The sequence below is a fragment of the Lygodium microphyllum genome, chromosome 27 (genome assembly GCF_053477565.2).
Source record: "Lygodium microphyllum isolate KBCC chromosome 27, Lygodium_microphyllum_v1.1.10, whole genome shotgun sequence".
Taxonomy (NCBI): domain Eukaryota; kingdom Viridiplantae; phylum Streptophyta; class Polypodiopsida; order Schizaeales; family Lygodiaceae; genus Lygodium; species Lygodium microphyllum.
Genome location: NC_141161.1, coordinates 126,927,873 through 126,945,579, shown reverse-complemented (window position 1 = coordinate 126,945,579; position 17,707 = coordinate 126,927,873). Strand labels below are relative to the sequence as shown.

At 42.6% G+C, this 17,707-nt stretch overlaps 1 protein-coding gene across 5 annotated transcripts in view; it reads right to left on the bottom strand.

Moving 5' to 3' along the window:
• LOC148012812 (Peptidyl-tRNA hydrolase II (PTH2) family protein) overlaps window positions 1-12,363 on the bottom strand; it is a 99,245-nt gene extending 86,882 nt beyond the window's left edge. For 4 of the 5 annotated variants that reach the window (XM_087668965.1, XM_087668963.1, XM_087668960.1 and 1 more), the window contains exon 1: window positions 11,840-12,206. In XM_087668965.1, the coding sequence (XP_087525091.1) occupies window positions 11,840-12,124 (285 nt within the window). In that variant the 5' untranslated portion in view covers window positions 12,125-12,206. The other variant, XM_087668964.1, reaches the window with a different exon arrangement.
• Window positions 12,364-17,707: the final 5,344 nt, after the last annotated feature.

Genomic DNA, 17,707 nt, shown 5'->3' with positions numbered 1-17,707 from the left:
CCTTCACTAAAGTGGACTCTCGATCCTGCATAACATGGGTCAGCAAACCATAGTTGGAGCAAACAAGCTCCGAAGAATGTGCATGGTTCCTCTATGACCTCCGTGGTCCATCATGCGGTTCCCACTCCTCAGGGACCCCCTCGATCCCTGAATCTTGAAGTGTGTCATGGGCCCAACGAGTAGGAGGACGAACCTCTCCCCATCGCTCTCCATCTACTGAAGACTCGGGAACATCCACCAGCAAAATCTCCTCAGGGATGGCTGGTGAAAGTGAAGACTTGGAATCAGAAGAAGAATCTCCATCAAGAGGCTCTGGCTCCAAAGGAACTGTCTCAGGAGCCCAACTCTCCCCTGGATCTCTAAGGACGGGGTGCTCCTCACCCCCCTCTGTAGCTGAAACTTCCACGAACCGCACATCTCGGCTCGTGTAGACATCCCGCTTGACAAGATCAAACAGACGATAACCTTGGGACTGGGAGCTATAGCCAACAAAAACATGTCGTCAAGAAGCCACCTCGAACTTATCATGCTGCGTCTTCGGAATGTGCACATAAGCGCCACCCCCAAAGATCCTGAAATAAGAGACATCAGGCTTAGTCCCGAAGTAAGCCTCAAAAGGTGTCATCCTGTCATCAACGGCCGAAGTGGGAGATCGATTGAGAATGTGAACTGCGGTAGCCACTGCGTTGGCCCACAGAAACAGAGGTGTCTGTCGATGCTCCATCATGGTGCGCGCCATCTCGATCACACTTCGCTTCTTCCGCTCCAAAATGTCATTCTCTTGGGGAGTGTTGGTGTTAGCAAACTCCTGGTGAATGCCCCTATCTGCACAAAAACGAGCAAACTCATTAGACATAAATTCACCTCCCTTGTTTGAATGCAAGGTCTTCAATCGCCGGCCAAAATGGTTCTCTTCAAAGAGAAGCCAATCCTTGAAGTGAGAGAAAGCCTCCGACTTCAAAGTCAAGAAATAGGCCCAAGTCATCCTACTGTAGTCATCTACGATCAACATGAAGTACAAGCTCCCCTTTAGGGACTTGGTCCTCATCGGGCCACAAAGATCTGTAGATACAAGCTCCATAGGGGAAGTAGACTGCCTAGAAGCTTTGTTGGGAATCGCATCCCGATGCAGTTTTCCACGAATGCAAGAGACACATGGCTGATGGCTCACCACTATGTCCGGCAATCCTCGGACAAACGACCCTCACAACGCCTTCCAAAGGTACTCGTAGTTCAGGTGTCCAAACCGAGCATGCCATAGCTCGGACTGTGTCTGAGAAGTAAGAAGAAGAGAAGTAAGAGTTGAAGAAGACTTCAATTTGTAGACGCCATTCTCCTCATATCCTGCAGAGAGAACCTTCCTCGATCCACAATCAAGGACTCGAACAGTATCACCGTCAAACTCCACCAAGAGGCCAAGAGCACAAATCTGATGGACCGAAAGTAAATGATACCCCAAACCTGGCACATGCAACACCTCAGAAGTGTGGGTACCACCACGTCCATCTGGAATAAGCTGCATCTCACCCCGCGCAACAATAGACACAAAAGAGCTGTCTCTAATGAGAATCTGCCCACGCAAAGGTCGCAAATGGGCAACATGAACGGGAGAAGGAATCATGTATCAGGAGGCACCACTGTCCACAGTCCACTCACGAGCCTGGGGAGCTGCCATCGCAGCATCAGAAGTCTTCGGTGTAGAGTCCTCAATGGCTGTTAAGTGTAGAAAAGTAGCTAATGAGAGTGCAACCACCGCTCTAGAATCCTTCGTGTCCTTCTTCTTGGTGTCCTTCTTGTCTTTGTCGGGGCAATCCTTCTTCCAATGACCGGTCTTTCCACAAATATGGCAAGTCGATTCCTCCTCCTTGTCCTTCTTGGATTTGTTATCCTCCTCCTTCTTCTTTTGGTCCTTCCCCTTCTTCTGAGAGGCTTGACCAACCAAAGCCTCTAATTTGGAAGCATTATGTCCCTTCAATTGTTCCTCCTTGTCCAAGACCATAGGAACCAACTCTTCCCACCAAAGAGTCGACTCCCGCCCTGAAGCAATAAGAGGGGAATAAAAGGTACTGAATTGTGGCGGTAACTAAGACAGTAAAGTGATCGCCATGTCTTCGCAGAAAATAGGCTTCCCCGCATTTTGAACCTGCATCTGAAGCTGCTGAAGCTTGTTGATGTGTTCCCAAAGCGAAGAAGACTTATTCACGGACAAGGTCCACATTTGCACCTCCAAAGAAACCCTCTTCATCAGGGTCATCTGGTTATACGTCTGATCAAGCTCTAGTCATATCTCTCAAGCCACCATCAAGTGCTCGATGTGAGCTATCACGACTGTAATGCAAGACAAAAACAGAAAAGATTAAATCCTGGCATTCACTTTGTCCCAATGAGACTAGGCCTTGGTCAACTCCGCACGAGCATTGGAAGAGAGTTTGGACTCATCCCTCACCAAGGGCCTGTTAATCTCCTCCATCACCAGTTCCGCCAAATCATAAGACTCCAAAATGGCCAACATCATCACCCGCCAGATGCGGTAATTGTTACCATCAAGCTTTTGATCTGATGCAAGAGCCGGTAGGGCAGGCACCTTCCTGTCCATGATCGCCTAGAACTCCAAATTAGTCTCTGTAGATATGTTAACCTACAATACCTGCACAAACACAAAATCAGCCCCCCTCTAACTGTGTAAACGCAGCCTTCTAGGGGTGGTTCCTCCACTGCCCAAACCTTCTTCACTCGCAGGAGGCAATGAAAAAGTAAAATCTGCAATGGAAGGCCTCAAAGGCAGCCTTCCTTCCCTTCAAACAGCAATAACCTGCAGCAAATTCACCGATTAGACTCCTTTCCCGCACGCCCACGATGGCTTCAGCCCTGATCCGATGCGCAGTCCTCCCGGTCACCTTTCAATCCTGGAAACGCAGCCTTGTGTCACGCTGAAATCTCCTCTTCAGATAGGTTCAGCCCTCAGTCAATCCATCTTCACCACTCTAATACCATGTCAGAGTGCAGCAATGCGAAAGCGTAGGACATAGACTTTTAGAGAGAGTGAACACAGAGAAAAGAGAGAGAGAGAAAAGGAGAGTGTAAATGCAGAAAATCTGCAGTGTAATATGTTGTATAAGAGTGCAAAAATATACACGAGGGCAGAGGAAATATCTGTGTGTGTCTCCGACTTGATGACCTCAATCTCCGTCAGCCCGATCTCAGCCAACAAATCTCAAGACCAGAATTTGAAATGAATGAATGACTGAGTGTGCCACCAACTGGCTATTTATAGCCGGAAAATAGGAAATATCAGTACTAGGTCGGCATGCTGCAGTAAAAAACAATAAAAAACTGTCTGACTCCAGCTGCTGACGTGGCGTCCGTACTGTGCTGACGTAGCATCATGTTGCTAACATGTCCTCTGCCGTATGTTGTATACTATTGCGCTGTACAGAAACCCTAACACAGCCTATCCAAGGGATGACTCTACCTCTAACAGGTACTTGCTTTAGTCCATAAAGATATTGTGAGGAAAGGGCTCATAGTCAGCTGCAGAGAATTGTACAATATCCCTCTCATGAAACAATACATCTCTCCTAACAATCATCTTGTGTGTCCAAGGATCGAGCAGATGATAGGCTTTTGCTTTAGAGGAGTATTCTACAAAAATCAAGAGATCAACTCGAAGAGTGAGCTTGTCTATCTTATCATCAAGGTTATGCGTATACGCACAACTTCCAAAGACTCTAAAGTGGAAAACTACAAGCTGAGAGCCAAAAAATGCCTCATGCAAAGTCCTCTAAGCGATAGCCGCAGTTAGAGGCACCGGTTGAGGATATATACCAAAGTGTTAATAGCCTCTACCCAAAGGCGCTCAGGGAGCTCTATTGCAAATAGCATATAGAGCGTGCCATATTCATGATGCTTCGGTTCCTACACTCTACAACTCCATTCTATGAAGGAAAGTTGGTAGTGGTAGTTGGTGTGAGATGCCATGCTCCTGTAGAAACTCAAAAACTCCTGGGAGGTGAACTCGCCCCCACTATCACTCCTCATGCATCCTACACGACGATCGATCTGGTTATGCACCAACAATATCCACGCAAAAAGATATGTGAAGGCATCAACCATATGCTTGAGAAAGTACACCCACATGTAAGCAAAACAAGTTGAAAGCCAAGTGTACTAAGCTCACGATACATCGCAAGCACCTTTACCATTACCGTGAAGAACATGACAATTGATGTAGCTTTCTGGGCCACCCTCTTCACCCAATTGTGAAGAAATACCCTATTGCAAAAACATAAATGAAAGCGTACAATAAAGTATAAACTCGACAAAATAGAATTAGAGTCAGGGTAACTCAGAGACAATGAACACAATGAAGATCTGAATGAATGAATGAATACTAAATATACAGTGCTCATGCAGCAAACAAACTGTGCAGGGAATGAAAACTATACTCCAAACTCTGGTGTCTCAAGGATCGAGGTAGAGGTAATGAGCAGGAGAGTATGTCGTGTTGAGAAACCCTTCACCCACAGTTTTGCGTTCTGCGTTTTGCATTAAGGGTTTCGCGTTTTGCATTTAGGGTTTCACAATGGACAACCCCCAAAACAGGGGCTGGGCATCCACAGTGGGGCGCCACCCTAGACAGCCACAGTCTCTTGCCTATTTATAGGCTGCCTCTGTCACTCATTCTTTACGGCTGATTCATTTAGTCTGTCACCTCTTCTCTCCAGCCTCTCCACTACCCTCACACCCCTTCAGGAGGACATTGCAGTTTATGGTTCGTAGCTGTCTTCATCATCTTCCCTTGTGCTACGGCACCCTTGTATCACATTCACTCCATGATTCAGATCTTCATCATTCCATTCATCATAGTTTCTTCTCTCTTCTCAGTGTTTTTCAAGTTCACTCTGTGTTCCTCCCCCGCAAACCCTACTATCTTGCTGGTACATCATCTTTTGACATGGTATCAGAGGTGAATCTGCTCAAACAAAGGCAAAGATCCTCAACTCCAGTAAAGGCAAAGATCAATGGCAGGTTTGGTATCCACTTCTCTTCTTCTTCCGCTGCATCAACACCCTAACTAGTGGCTGCTCCCTCTTGCGTTTGTTGTTTTTCAGCTTGCATTTAGGGTGGTTGTTGTCGCCTCCACTTCCCCTTTGTTGCGTTTACTATTGGCAACTCTTCTCCTGCATCTCATTGTATTCCAGCACCTATTCTTTGTTGTTGGCGGCTCAGCTAGACTGCTCACGGCTCCTCCCTCTTGCTAGCAGCTATTCTTTGCTGCTGTTGGCGGCTCCTCCCTGCTACCAATGGCTGTTCTTTGCAGCCCGGTGGCTCAGCCAGATTGCTAGCGGCTGTTCTCTCCAACCTGGCGACTCAGCTAGTTTGCTGGCGGCTATTCTCTACAACCCGATAGCTCCACCATACTGTTGTACCCTGTGTTTTTCTACTTGTTGCAACCTCTTACTGCTGGAAGTATCCTCCTCCCACTAGTAGTTCACTTCTAGCCCTTCCACTACCCTCCCACCCCTTGAGGTGGACATTGCAGTTTATAGTTCGGAGCTGACCTCTTCCTTCTTCAGCAAGGCACACTGATACCCATGGCTTCTTTACCAACACACAACCAAACTATTGGGTGCACCTACTGTGGCATCACCAAGCTTGCCGACTTTGACCTTTTCTCCTCACCTCCCTAGAGTATATGCGTGTCCCACCGGCACTACCTTTGCTACCTCTCCTTTCTAGGCCACAGAGATCGTTCTGCATCGGCTATCTGAGTACTATGCTCAAGGCAATAAGACGTGTTTGATGCGCACTAAGTCCTTTCGAGCACATGGAGGATCGATTGGCACTACAACCTCCTGGAGATCATCGACATGCCAGCAGCAGTCTTCTTCCACCTATTTTCAGGTACAGTGGCTACCACGGCTTGCCGTCCATAATTCATGAGTTTTTGAATTTCCTATCTACCTCAAAGGGGGATTCAGAGGGGGATGATCTTTCTTTGCCCTCCGAAGAGGCATCTACATCTACTGCGACTTCAGAGGGGGCTTCCATTCCTCCACTTTCAAAGGGACTCCCCACCCACCGCTCAATCCTTTGCACACCCTTGCGGAGGCCTTTTACCTTCTTCTTCTACCCTTGGATGGGGTGGCTTCCTTCCAGTAGTCATCTCACCTATTGATACCCAGGATCTCGAGGATTTACCTAGATCAGGGCCTTGGAGGTTCAGCTGGCGACTTGGTGACGAGGCCTTTGTATTCCTTCTTGCATGGATGCATGAAGCTAGTGGCTTCTCTCCCAAGGTTGAGATTCGGGTTCTCCAGTTCACTCTATCTACTGTTCTTTACTACATGTTAGCTTTCATGTAGAAATCTTGGATCTTAAGGATCCTCTACATCTTCTTCCTCCTCTTCTTCTTGCCTTGGTCACTTGGTCAGCATGAAGCCAACTCCCATGATCGAGTATGGGCATATCCTTATGGTTCTCGGCACCACATAAAGCCCGACATTCCTCATATGCATTGCATGTTTTCATCATCTTTGTACTAGGGCGCTTGGGCAAGTGAACAATTTCCCAACAAGGAACACTATCCAAGTGGCACCTACTGCATGAGTATTCTTCAACATGCAGCATTCCATCTCCACCTCACTCTTCTCTTGTTCCTCTTTTTGGTCCTACAAGGGGGAGTTGAGAGACCCTTCACCCATAATTTTGCATTCTACATTTTGCATTTAGGGTTTTGTGTTTTGTGTTTAGGGTTTCACAGTGAACAACCACAAAAAGGGGTTGGGCGCCCACAGGGGGCGCCACCCTAGACAGCCGGTGCCCTCCCTCCAGGCGCCACCCTAGATAGTCTCTTGCCTATTTATAAGCTGCCTCTTGACACATCCCAAAATGCAGCAAGGCAACCTCAAAGATGTCTGACAGCAACAAACATAGCAAGGGTGATGCCTAATCAATGTCACGGACAAGCAAAGGAGAGAGAAAACTACAAACGCAACATGCTGATGGCAGCAAAAACGCAAGTATGATGACGTGGTAGGCTGATGGCAGTAAAAATGCAAGTATGACGATGTGGCAGTCCATACAACAGCCACATATCACAAACGTAGCAGTAAAGCAAGTCACCAACACACTACAACAATCGGTGACAACAATTTGAGGGTTGTTTCAGCCAAACAAACATCATATTCAATGTGCTCCATCAATGGAAGACAACTTTCATGGATGTCTAGACAAGGCAACAGCTGATTTCTTCCATTTTCTCACAATGGAAGTCTGAATTTTCTCTCTATTCGGGATTCTCTCTCATTCTCCAGCCATTTTCCAGCCTTGCTTCAAAGATCTCAACATTCTAATCCCTTGAGACTAAGAAATTGTCTTTTTCTTTGCTGTAAACCCTAATTTGCAACAAAAATTAGGATTTGACAGCAACCTCGAGAAGTGTGCCAAGAGGTTGAAGCCTCAAGACTTGAATTTTTGGAGCTGAGAATTAATTCTCAGCAAGATTCATGGGAGGGACCAGCCAACATTTCAATTTGGGGCAATTTTCATTTCCCAAGGATTCGGTAAAGACCGATTGCCCAATCGAATCAACGAGCAAATCAATTTGAAGACTTGTTGGTCATTATTGAGAGCAAGGGACTTTTGGATTGCAAAGGGGATTGAAGGAATCCCATTGTATTCAAGTGTAGTAACAACCAGTCGAAGATGAGAGAGTACCGAGTCAGAGAACAATCAGGTAACAATAGAAGAGGTGTTTATTGATGTAGACGGCTTGCTGGACAGCAAAAACGCAAGTATTGCAACAGTCACCCGATGGAAGAGATGGCAGCAACCTGTCACCTAGTACCAAATGCTGAAAACGCAAGCTGATCAACTGCTACGATGACGCAATAGATGGAGACCTCCAAACAACAGAGTGATGGTTCAAAATAGGCCACCTAGGGCTGGATAGTGATTGGCTGTAATCGATAATGGCTGGGCAGCAGATGGTAGGTGGCTGATGGCTAAAATCTGCACGGTAGAGTGAGAAACCTACACAAAAGAATAAGGCTGAATGGTGGGCAATCTATCTATTTATAGATGTTGAAGGGTGCCCCAAAAAATTAGGCTTTTGGGGAACCACTAAAACTCTTTCAAACAACGCACCAAATTTGTGCTTTTCATTAATTAAATGTGTTTTAGGGCTATTAAAAAATGCTAATTCGTTGTAAAGCGTGTTTTAGCTCAACACAACTCTAATAGCCTACCTTTTTTTAGTGCTGTCAATCTGTAATCTCCCAGTTGTGAGCTCTTGTCAAAATCTAACAGACATGGGAGCTCTAGCATTTTAGTGTGCATTTCTTGAGTTTTGTGAGCATTTTCTGCATTTCCCAGCATATGCCACCCTATTGGATATTGTCCTACCTCCCAGGATTTCTCTACCACATTAGCTCCACTTTTCGGCATTTTAAATACTACCGATTGCATTAAATATTGCCAAAGGCAAGTGGCAACTAGTCAACCAACATCTGGTCGGCCAGTTTTGGCATTATTCAGCTATTTATAGCTGGCTGGCTGGGCAGATTCAGTCATCTTCTACAGGTTTCTGTTTGGCTCCTCCCTCTCCGGTGTTGCTGCTGCCATCATCATTTCCAGCCTGATCCGGTACCTTCACTAATGCCTCGGGCTGCATGTAGGGACTAATCAGCCCTCCCCTTGTATTCAGCATTCATTATTCAGTCAATGCAAATTTCTTCATTTCTTCTTCTTCCTACTATCTCTTTCTCTCTCTGTGTTCATGTTCCTTCTTCCATTGCGCACTCTCACATAGGATCATCACCAAATGAGAGAACATGGAACTGATGGACTCTTGCTGCAGCCTTTCCCATGCCCGCCCTATTGAAATGCAGCCCTTTTAAGGCCAAGCAACAGCCCACACCTTGTGTTTTGCTGCAAAAGGAGCCTTCTGGTGCTTACGACCTGTTCCTTTCAGCGTTTTTGCTGTCCACATGGCAATTTGGTGCAGATGAGAAGTGTATTGCTCCCAGCGGACCATCTACATCATTTCTTCTGCAAATCTATAGTTGTTTCCACCTCTTGAGGAGCTTTCTAGTGCAAATACACATTTTCCAATTCTTTTGCAGGTAATTAAAGATGTCTTATCACCAATTTGAAGGCTTTGATGACTCATAAGATGAGCTCTCTCATCGTTCCTCTAAGAGGCGGAGAGATTATCGCACCAATCTTTGCAAAGATTGAGAAGAACGGATGTCACCAAGTCCATTTGTAGAGCAGCCTTCTCCTCTTCCCTCCCTTGATCTTTCCCACAAGACTCGACACCATGGCCTTAATATGCCCCCGATGGCACCCTTTGTATAGGTGCCCATACTTCCTTCTTTGCCCAAGGAGGACTGCTTAGATAGTTCCAATTATTCTTAGTGGTCATGTAAGATGAAGTGTATTCTCGACACCTTCAACCTTTGGGAGTTTGTTTCTCATCCCTTACCCCATTCTGTGGAGGATCCCGCCATCGGATCAACAATGAATTGTGCTACCTTATGGGATCGACTCAACTCTCGAGCTAGATCCTTTCTTTTAATGAGCTTACAAGATTTTGTCCTAGTGCATGTTTGCAGATTGAAGACTACTGTGAAGGTTTGGAAGAGGCGTGTCTTTCTACCATCAAAAGACATTTGCTCACCACAAATCCCTTGAGAAGAAACTTCGAACACTCAATGTCAATGATTCTCCTTCCATGAGGGACCACATCAAGAAATTGAAGACATGAGAGAAGAAAGCAACAAATCTCTTCACAAAGCCTTTTCCCAAGGCTTCTATGCTTCATCACATGAGATTGTTGGGTCTTCGAACGCTCCCATGATCTTAGAGGGAATGTTAGCTTGCCTTTTTTAAGGTTGTCAATCAATCATCTCCCAGTTGTGAGCTATTGTCAAAATGTGACAGAGACATGGGAGTTCTGGCATTTTAGTGTGCATTTCCCAAGTTTCATGAGCATTTTCTGCATTTCTAAGCATGTGCCACCATGTCAAACATTGTCTTGCCTCCCAAGATTTTTCTACCATGTCAGCTGCATTTTTCAGCATTTTATATGCTATCGACTGTATTAAATGCAGCTGGCCATGTGGCAGCCGGTCGACCAGTATCAAGTCGGCCAGTTTTGGCATTATTCAGCTATTTATAGCTGGCTGGCCGGGCAGATTTAGTCATCTTCTGCAGGTTGTTGTTTGGCTCCTCCGTTTCTGGTATACTCCTCCATCTCCGGTGCTGCTGCTGCCATCATCATTTCCAGCCTGATCTGGTGCCCTCACTAACACCTCGGGCTGCCATGCAGAGACTAATCAATCCTCCCTTTGTATTCAGCAATCATCATTCAGTCAATGCAGATTTCTTCCTTTCTTCTATTTCCTACGGTCTCTTTCTCTCTTCATGTTTGTGTTCCTTCTTCCATTGTGCACTCTCACAAACTTTGACCTAGACCATTGTGTATGCATTCATTCATTATTCGGCATTTTTCATCAATTCAGGTTCTCTTCATTCTTCAGTTTTGTGTTTTGCATTAGTGTTTGTATTCACTGTGTTTCAGCTACAGTAGTATACTCATGTTTTCTTTTGCAAATCCTAGCACATCTCCACACCCCAACCATGAGGTATGTAGGGGAAAATGAGAACATCACTCGCATACATACTACATAGAGACCATACCTCATAAAATGTACTTTCCCACCTTGCAAGATGCCCCGCCCTTCCCAGACGTATGGTTGATCCCCCTAGTTCCATGGCTTGTTAGTTAAAGACTCCATCTCTTATTGTGTTTTGCCATGTCATTATGCTGATTCTTGTGCTAGAAGGAGGTATGACCTGTGCTATTAGTATTCCATTTTGAAAGCATCAAAGATAAGCACCGGAAAGGAGAATCTAATAAAGAAATGCAGTGAATTGTAACTATAAATTGGTTGCAGGTATGGAGAACATAATTTATAAACAAACTTTATATTGATTTGTGCCAAATAAATTGGTTGCAGGTATGGAGAACATAACTTATAAACAAACTTTATATTGATTTGTGCCAAAAATTGGCATCCATAGCAATCAAATTGTTATGTTCATATTTTCTCATAATATCAAGCTGCCATTTTGGCTTATGGAGTCAGCTAGTACTATCGAAACCAACATGACAGATTGTGCCATGGAATAGCTCGTTCAGTGAGGACGTTGTACCATGCAAGCACAACTCCACAGAGCTATAATGACTGGACAGCTCACACCCAGTGAGTCACATCAAATCTTCCAATGTTTGGTTAGACGCAAGAAGCAAACCCATTGTGAAAGGATTAAGGTGAGTTTTACTGATATTCTCAACGTCAAGGCTGCAAGGAACCTTGGAGGAGATTCCAAGAGCACAACCATGTTAATCTAATCAGTTCTTATTCTGGTCTCTGAAATGGAAAGCAGTTCCGGGTAACTTCTACAATGTCAGAAACTAGTCTTTCCCACTGGTCCAGGGAAATATCAAAGGATGCTAGCATATTAGCATCAAATGATAAAATTTGTTTTAACCCCTGGATTGAAATGCCAATCACTTGAAACTGAGCAGAAATGGCTAATGGACTGAAACAAGCTGGTTAGTGTTGGATTTGATGAAACTGCTTCGACAGAAGTACGACCATTAATAAGGTAAACCCTTCAAAAACCAGGCAAACAAAGGAGCTTCACCGTTTTGTACGACCGTTTGTACTACAACCCCTTGAAAAATCGGGCAAACAAAACAACTTCACCATTTTGTACGACCACTAACACTGTAATCCCTTCAAAAATCAGGCAAAACAAAGGGGTGCACCGTTTTGAGCTCTTCGCCTGTTGCAGGTGGAGCAAGCTGAGAGGAGGATGGTGCCCCATGCCTCTTGATGTTTCTTCTACTGTTGCTTTGAGAGGCGCCTCCTGCTGCGTACCTGCGCTTAGGCAGCTCCACCAGCAAGCCCAGAAGGAAGCCAGCCACCAGTCCAGGCAGGAAGTGGCTCGCACTTAGCCCCGACTGCAGCCAGCCTGAGGACACTTGCTTCTTCTTCTCCCTTCCTTCTAAGTCTCTCCCCTTCGCAGCAGCAGCAGCAACAGTCACAACCATGAGTAAATAGCAAGGATACCATAGCCGGCAATCAAAGGGACGCTGAGCTATCGATTTAACATATCAGCCTGGCAAACCAGGTACCAACCTTCGACAATGAGATTGCAAACATGGTCACGACGACATGCACCTGCAGGTAAATAGAGTAAAAATAGATGGTATAGATATGCCAATCAGTAGCTACTTTGCCATCTTAATAGAAGTATTTTTGTAATGCACACACGGTCATGAGAGCAATAACATGCAGATAAATAAAGTCTATGCCAATTTAACATGATTGAAGTATTTTGTAATGCAAACATGGTCATCACACCATTCACTTGCATGCAAATAGCTACTTTGACATAATAGACATATTTTCTAAGGCATGGAAACTGGGGGAGAGATGAAGGATTCATTATCACTAATCTCGTGTGGTCAGCATTGCGTGCATTTTGTTCCTTTTCTTAGAGGAGTTCTGAAAGTGGAGAGTTTGTGAGCATTGCAAAATCAGTGTGTATGTTTATTATCCAGTAACTATTGAACCTACTTGTTTATATTTAGTGAAGTATAAGTCAAAGTTATTGTCTTTGGTATTTGATGTTTAGTTATCTGTGATAGAAATGTTGCTTTTATAGTGCAATTATTGATGGGAATAACATCCATCTTTCATCCAAAAGCCATGCACCCAACCAATTAATAGGTTGTTGCACAAAAGTGTTATATGAATTGGCAGCTTGGTGGGTGTTCTTCACATGTGCTAAGGAGTGATAGTGCTAGTGATTGTTTAGCCTAAAGCTATTAAGTTGGGTAGGAAGATTTTGGATTTCAGCATGTTGTGCACATGCATGTGATTGGTTGCACATCAAATGCAATTGCACGAGATTTTGAAATAACAAACAACATAGCATTGCCTATGAATGGATTAGACAATGTGCCATGCAGAATGTTAACAACATGGTAGGTAACTAGATCCAAGGTCATTCTTGCTAGCATCAATGTATGGAAGTGCAACAATTCATAGTTTTAGGGCTACTTGGTGGAGTAAGGAGTAAACCATTGTTCTACTTTGTCTTTGGGAATTCATGCCCATTTAGGATTATAGAGGGGGTTTTAGCATTGTGGACATATTTTGCTTATCATCCCTATCATTGAGTGAATGGTGAGCTTTTCTCTTTTCATTCATTTTGTTTTATTATTTAGACCTTTTGGTGGGCTTTGATGGCACATCCATCTAATTTTGTTCTTTATGCAAATTGGTCATATTTGGTGGCATAATCTTTTTGGGAACTTCTTATATGGCATTCCATTTTTACCTCTACAAACTTAGTTTGTCATTTTGTGAGTGCTAGCTCAATCTATACCACATTATTTCACCAAGATTTTGTCTTCTTACACATTTACATGCTATATTCAACTTGTGTTCGCAATTCTTTTGTGCCCCATGTGCTTTGTTTGTTACCATCTTGACACATGAAACTAGAATATTGATGAGTCAAACCATAGTATAATGTCAAGAATTCAACTCCAATAAATGCAAATACTCATGATCTAGTTGGATGATAGTTCTCCATATACTTATGGCAATTAACATAGTTGTTGGGATCATGGTAGAGACATGCTAGTGGTTCATCTTCGATAAGTTGTTTTGTTACATATCTTATAACTAGCTTAGGTATAGCGGTGATCTTTCGTGCTAAGTGAATGGATAATAAGGGCATTTTGCCCACATGAGGCATCTACATCAATTTCTACTTGTGGTTTGTGCAAGACAAGATTAACAAAGCTTGCAAAGTTGTTGAGACACATATTAAGACCATGTAGAACCTATTGGAAATCTTGAGTAAAGCAAGAACTCCATGATGGGAAAAATACCTAGGCACAAAAAAAGGACTCAATAAGAGAGACACATTTTGTGAGGATAAAGTTTCTACATTATTTTGAATTCCAATCATGTTACAATTCAATCCTTTAAAGGTGTTAGGAATTAAAAGGTTCAAAACACTATATTCATTTATGTTTGGGACTCCACCGATGGGGGTTTCTCCAATTGTGACCACAACTACAAAAGAATATATTGTTGCTTCTTCTATGTATATAGGAACATATGATCGTACTTTATATCTCTTCTACATTTTCACCAACAACACAGCAAATGGCTATTATATGGGTGGATCTTGTCAAAAGCAACTTGCTTAGACCCATTAACATGCAAGATTCATGATGATTTTGTTAGCATTCCCAATTAGGGCATATGCTTTTATAGTGGTACAATGATATGGTGAATTATTATCAAAACATAATTCTTGGATCAAGAAAAGGTAGCCCTTGCTTCCACAGAGAGAGAGAGAGAGAGAGAGAGAGAGAGAGGAAATAGCCCTTGCCTTTATGAGTTAAGTAGTGTTGGGAGTTATTGGGAAACAAAAGGACAATGCTCCAATGCATGCTAGTGCACACGCATTCCTTTTTCAAATGTGTTTACAAGGTTTTTTAAAATTAAGGATTTGACCTATTCTTGATCACAATGGCCAACATTTATGGGCCCTCTTAGGCACATATATAGAACTATCCTCATCAAGCTACCCAATGAAGAGTCAACCATCAAATTGCAATGTGGCCTATTATGATTACTACAAATAGAAAACATTTTTATACAGTATTACAAGTTGAACTTTTAGGATACTAGTTTGTAAATTATTTTCATAACTAATGGTCAAGACCCTCAAACTTGCTCTAATAAAAGTAAGCATTTTCATAGATCATAAAATATTTGTTGCATTTAGGTCACAATAATCCACCCACACATAGCTCGGAGAAGAAGAAGCTTGAGAGCACACGACAAAATCTATTGAAAAGTATTAATATAGAATATTTATATAAACATTATTATCCCTAGAGTGAATGCATATACATAATAATGAGGGAAAAAAAATCTCAAACACTATACAATCTTAAGCCTATTCAAATACATCACTATAAAAATATTATAACAAATCGTCATTGAGAGTGATGCAGTGAGCAAGAACTAGTGCTACTCACGCATAGGAAAGCACCGAGAGCACGTTGGGTTATGACCAAACCACAAAGGGAAGTAAGCCCAAAGCTATACCAAAAGCTTCAAACTTCTCATGAGGCAAAGCCTTTATGGAAAGATCTACAAGGTTGTACTATTTAGCATAAAAGCAAAGTTGATTTCTCATATAGAGAGTATTTCCTTAACACAATATTAATTTGATGTTGAGAGGTGCGATTAGGCACCAAAATTGAAGCAAAAAATGAAGCATTGGTGGTTAAAACGCTGCAAAACGGGTGGCCCAAAATGTGTTGGAAGCATCTCTTTGTCAATTGGAGTTCGTTATAGACGGCCCATTTAAAAAGGGATAACTTTAACTTTACAAAGCTTTGATCTAGAGGCTGGAAATAGCATCCAAGAGTCCAAGTCAGTAGAGAACAACGTTAGGAATATGATTGTGTTTTCATATCTCAAATACAAGCTCATTTGCCCCTCCGATTTTAACGAAGCCACTTGGTGGCAATGCAAATGCAAAGGGAGTGAACTAGTAACTTGGTAATTATGTGATTAAATAGCCCTAAAGCCCAAAATACTTTACATGTAAGGGTGTGCAGGGGGTGTGGCACATTTTTTTCAATGCCTCTTGATTTGCATGAAATCATGAATCTGCAACTATTGGAATCATCAGGAATGTTCTCTGCCGTGTGTTTTTGAATTTCTTCGCTCTCCATTGTCGTAGGAAGCGCTGAAAACAATGCATTCTTTCAAAAGATCAAAAATCAATCTCTCTGTCTCTCCTCTTTCTCTCTTACCATAGTGGTTCTTCATACGGGTTGAGAGGGAGAGGGGAAAGGGGTGTCGAAACATGGTATGATGCAAGCAATGGAGAGAATGAGCATGAAGGTGGCCGTTAGCGACTGTGTGGAGAGTTAGTGGGCTACCTAAGCGATCTTGAAATAATAAAAAATAAGGCAGTTTTATCAAATATTTTACAATAAGTCTTATTTTATTTGAAAATGGAATAAATAAATGGTATATGTGCATATGAAGGATTTTTGCTAAGTAAAATTCAAAAAAAAAAAATCTCTATGCTTGATCAACATGTTTTTATAATAATGAATGGTTTTGAAAGGCGTTTATATGAGTAAATATGAGAAAAATGGAGTTTTGAGAAAAAATGAATGATTAGATGGATCTTGATATTGTGGAATTAAAATTATATATTTATGAAATGTTTATATGGGTTCCACGGCATGGAGATTGCTTTAGCATGGCCTCATATTATGTGTTAAGGTGTGTTTTTATGTGGTTTTTCTCATTTCACTGCACATACCTAAGAATATGACAACACTTGCAAAATTTCTTGACAAAGGGTCGTGAGAAGGGAAAAATGAGATTAAATGTGCTGATATTTTTATCTTCTCATATGTATATAGGTCAAATTTTTAGTATAAGGAAGATAGTAGCAGGAGTTTTCTTCGTGCTATCTTTAACATTGTCGTAATATGTATGGTGAAAAGCATGAAAAGATATGATTGTGCACATGGAACACGATATTGTTTTTCTTTTGTTTATGCACTTTGGAGCATTCTACCTTGCATGAAAAGAGCATAAAAGCATGGCATCGGAACAAATTTCCTAGTAAATGTGTAGCAATTGCTTGAAAAAACCCGTTGACCCATGTGGAGTGGAAGAGGATCCCTAGCTGTTAGTGCATTTATTCTTGGGAGAAAGATTATGCAAGGTTATGAAAAGTCTCCTAGAATGATAAATATCAAGAGGAGAGTATGTTACAATGTTTTATGTGTTTCAAATGACGCATCCCGAGGCCAATCCCTGGGGTGTAGGAGAGCCATAGGGGCCACATTAGCAATCGGCAGGGCATGCCCTTTATGTATGTGATTCAAGGTGAGATAGCCACCCATGTGTGGGAAACTCTTTTGCTTGGAGTTGGGAGGGGTAATTAGTTAGAAGAATCATTTATAGTATGAGGTCATGTGGGATCATTTGGCATGTTTAGGAGCCCCAACTAGAGCCATCAGAGCTAGTGTCGGCCCCGTTTTAGGTCCCAACAGGTTGTTCGTTTGCCGGGAGTTGCTAATAAGTGGCATTTTCCAAACCTTGGCTATAAGGGACCTAGTTTTTTTAAGTTTCTACCTAGGAGCTGCCTTAAAGTGGTGAATTTTAAATTGGGACTAATTAAAACTGTTGTCATTATTATGACAATTAATCTAAAGAATCCCCATAACCCAAAAGATAATCTGTTGATCTTGAATGATTTAGTGGGATCTTTTGGCTAGTCATGTGGCTAACTATTTCATCCTTTGCCCTATAAGTGATAGCATGCTTGAGTTTGGGCCACTATGGGAAAGTACCCATGGAGGTGCCTCTTGCAAGATTAATAGCCCATGTGAGTTAGAGAAAAGAGAAAGTAAAAGTAATGTTAAAATCTATGCCCACACAACAAGACATGATTATGATCCAAGGATACATTCGATGCTAGTGCCTGACATAGTTAGGTACTGTACTAAAATTACTAAGATCCATAAAGTATTTGATGATTTCTATGTGTGTGGAAAACCATTGTTAGC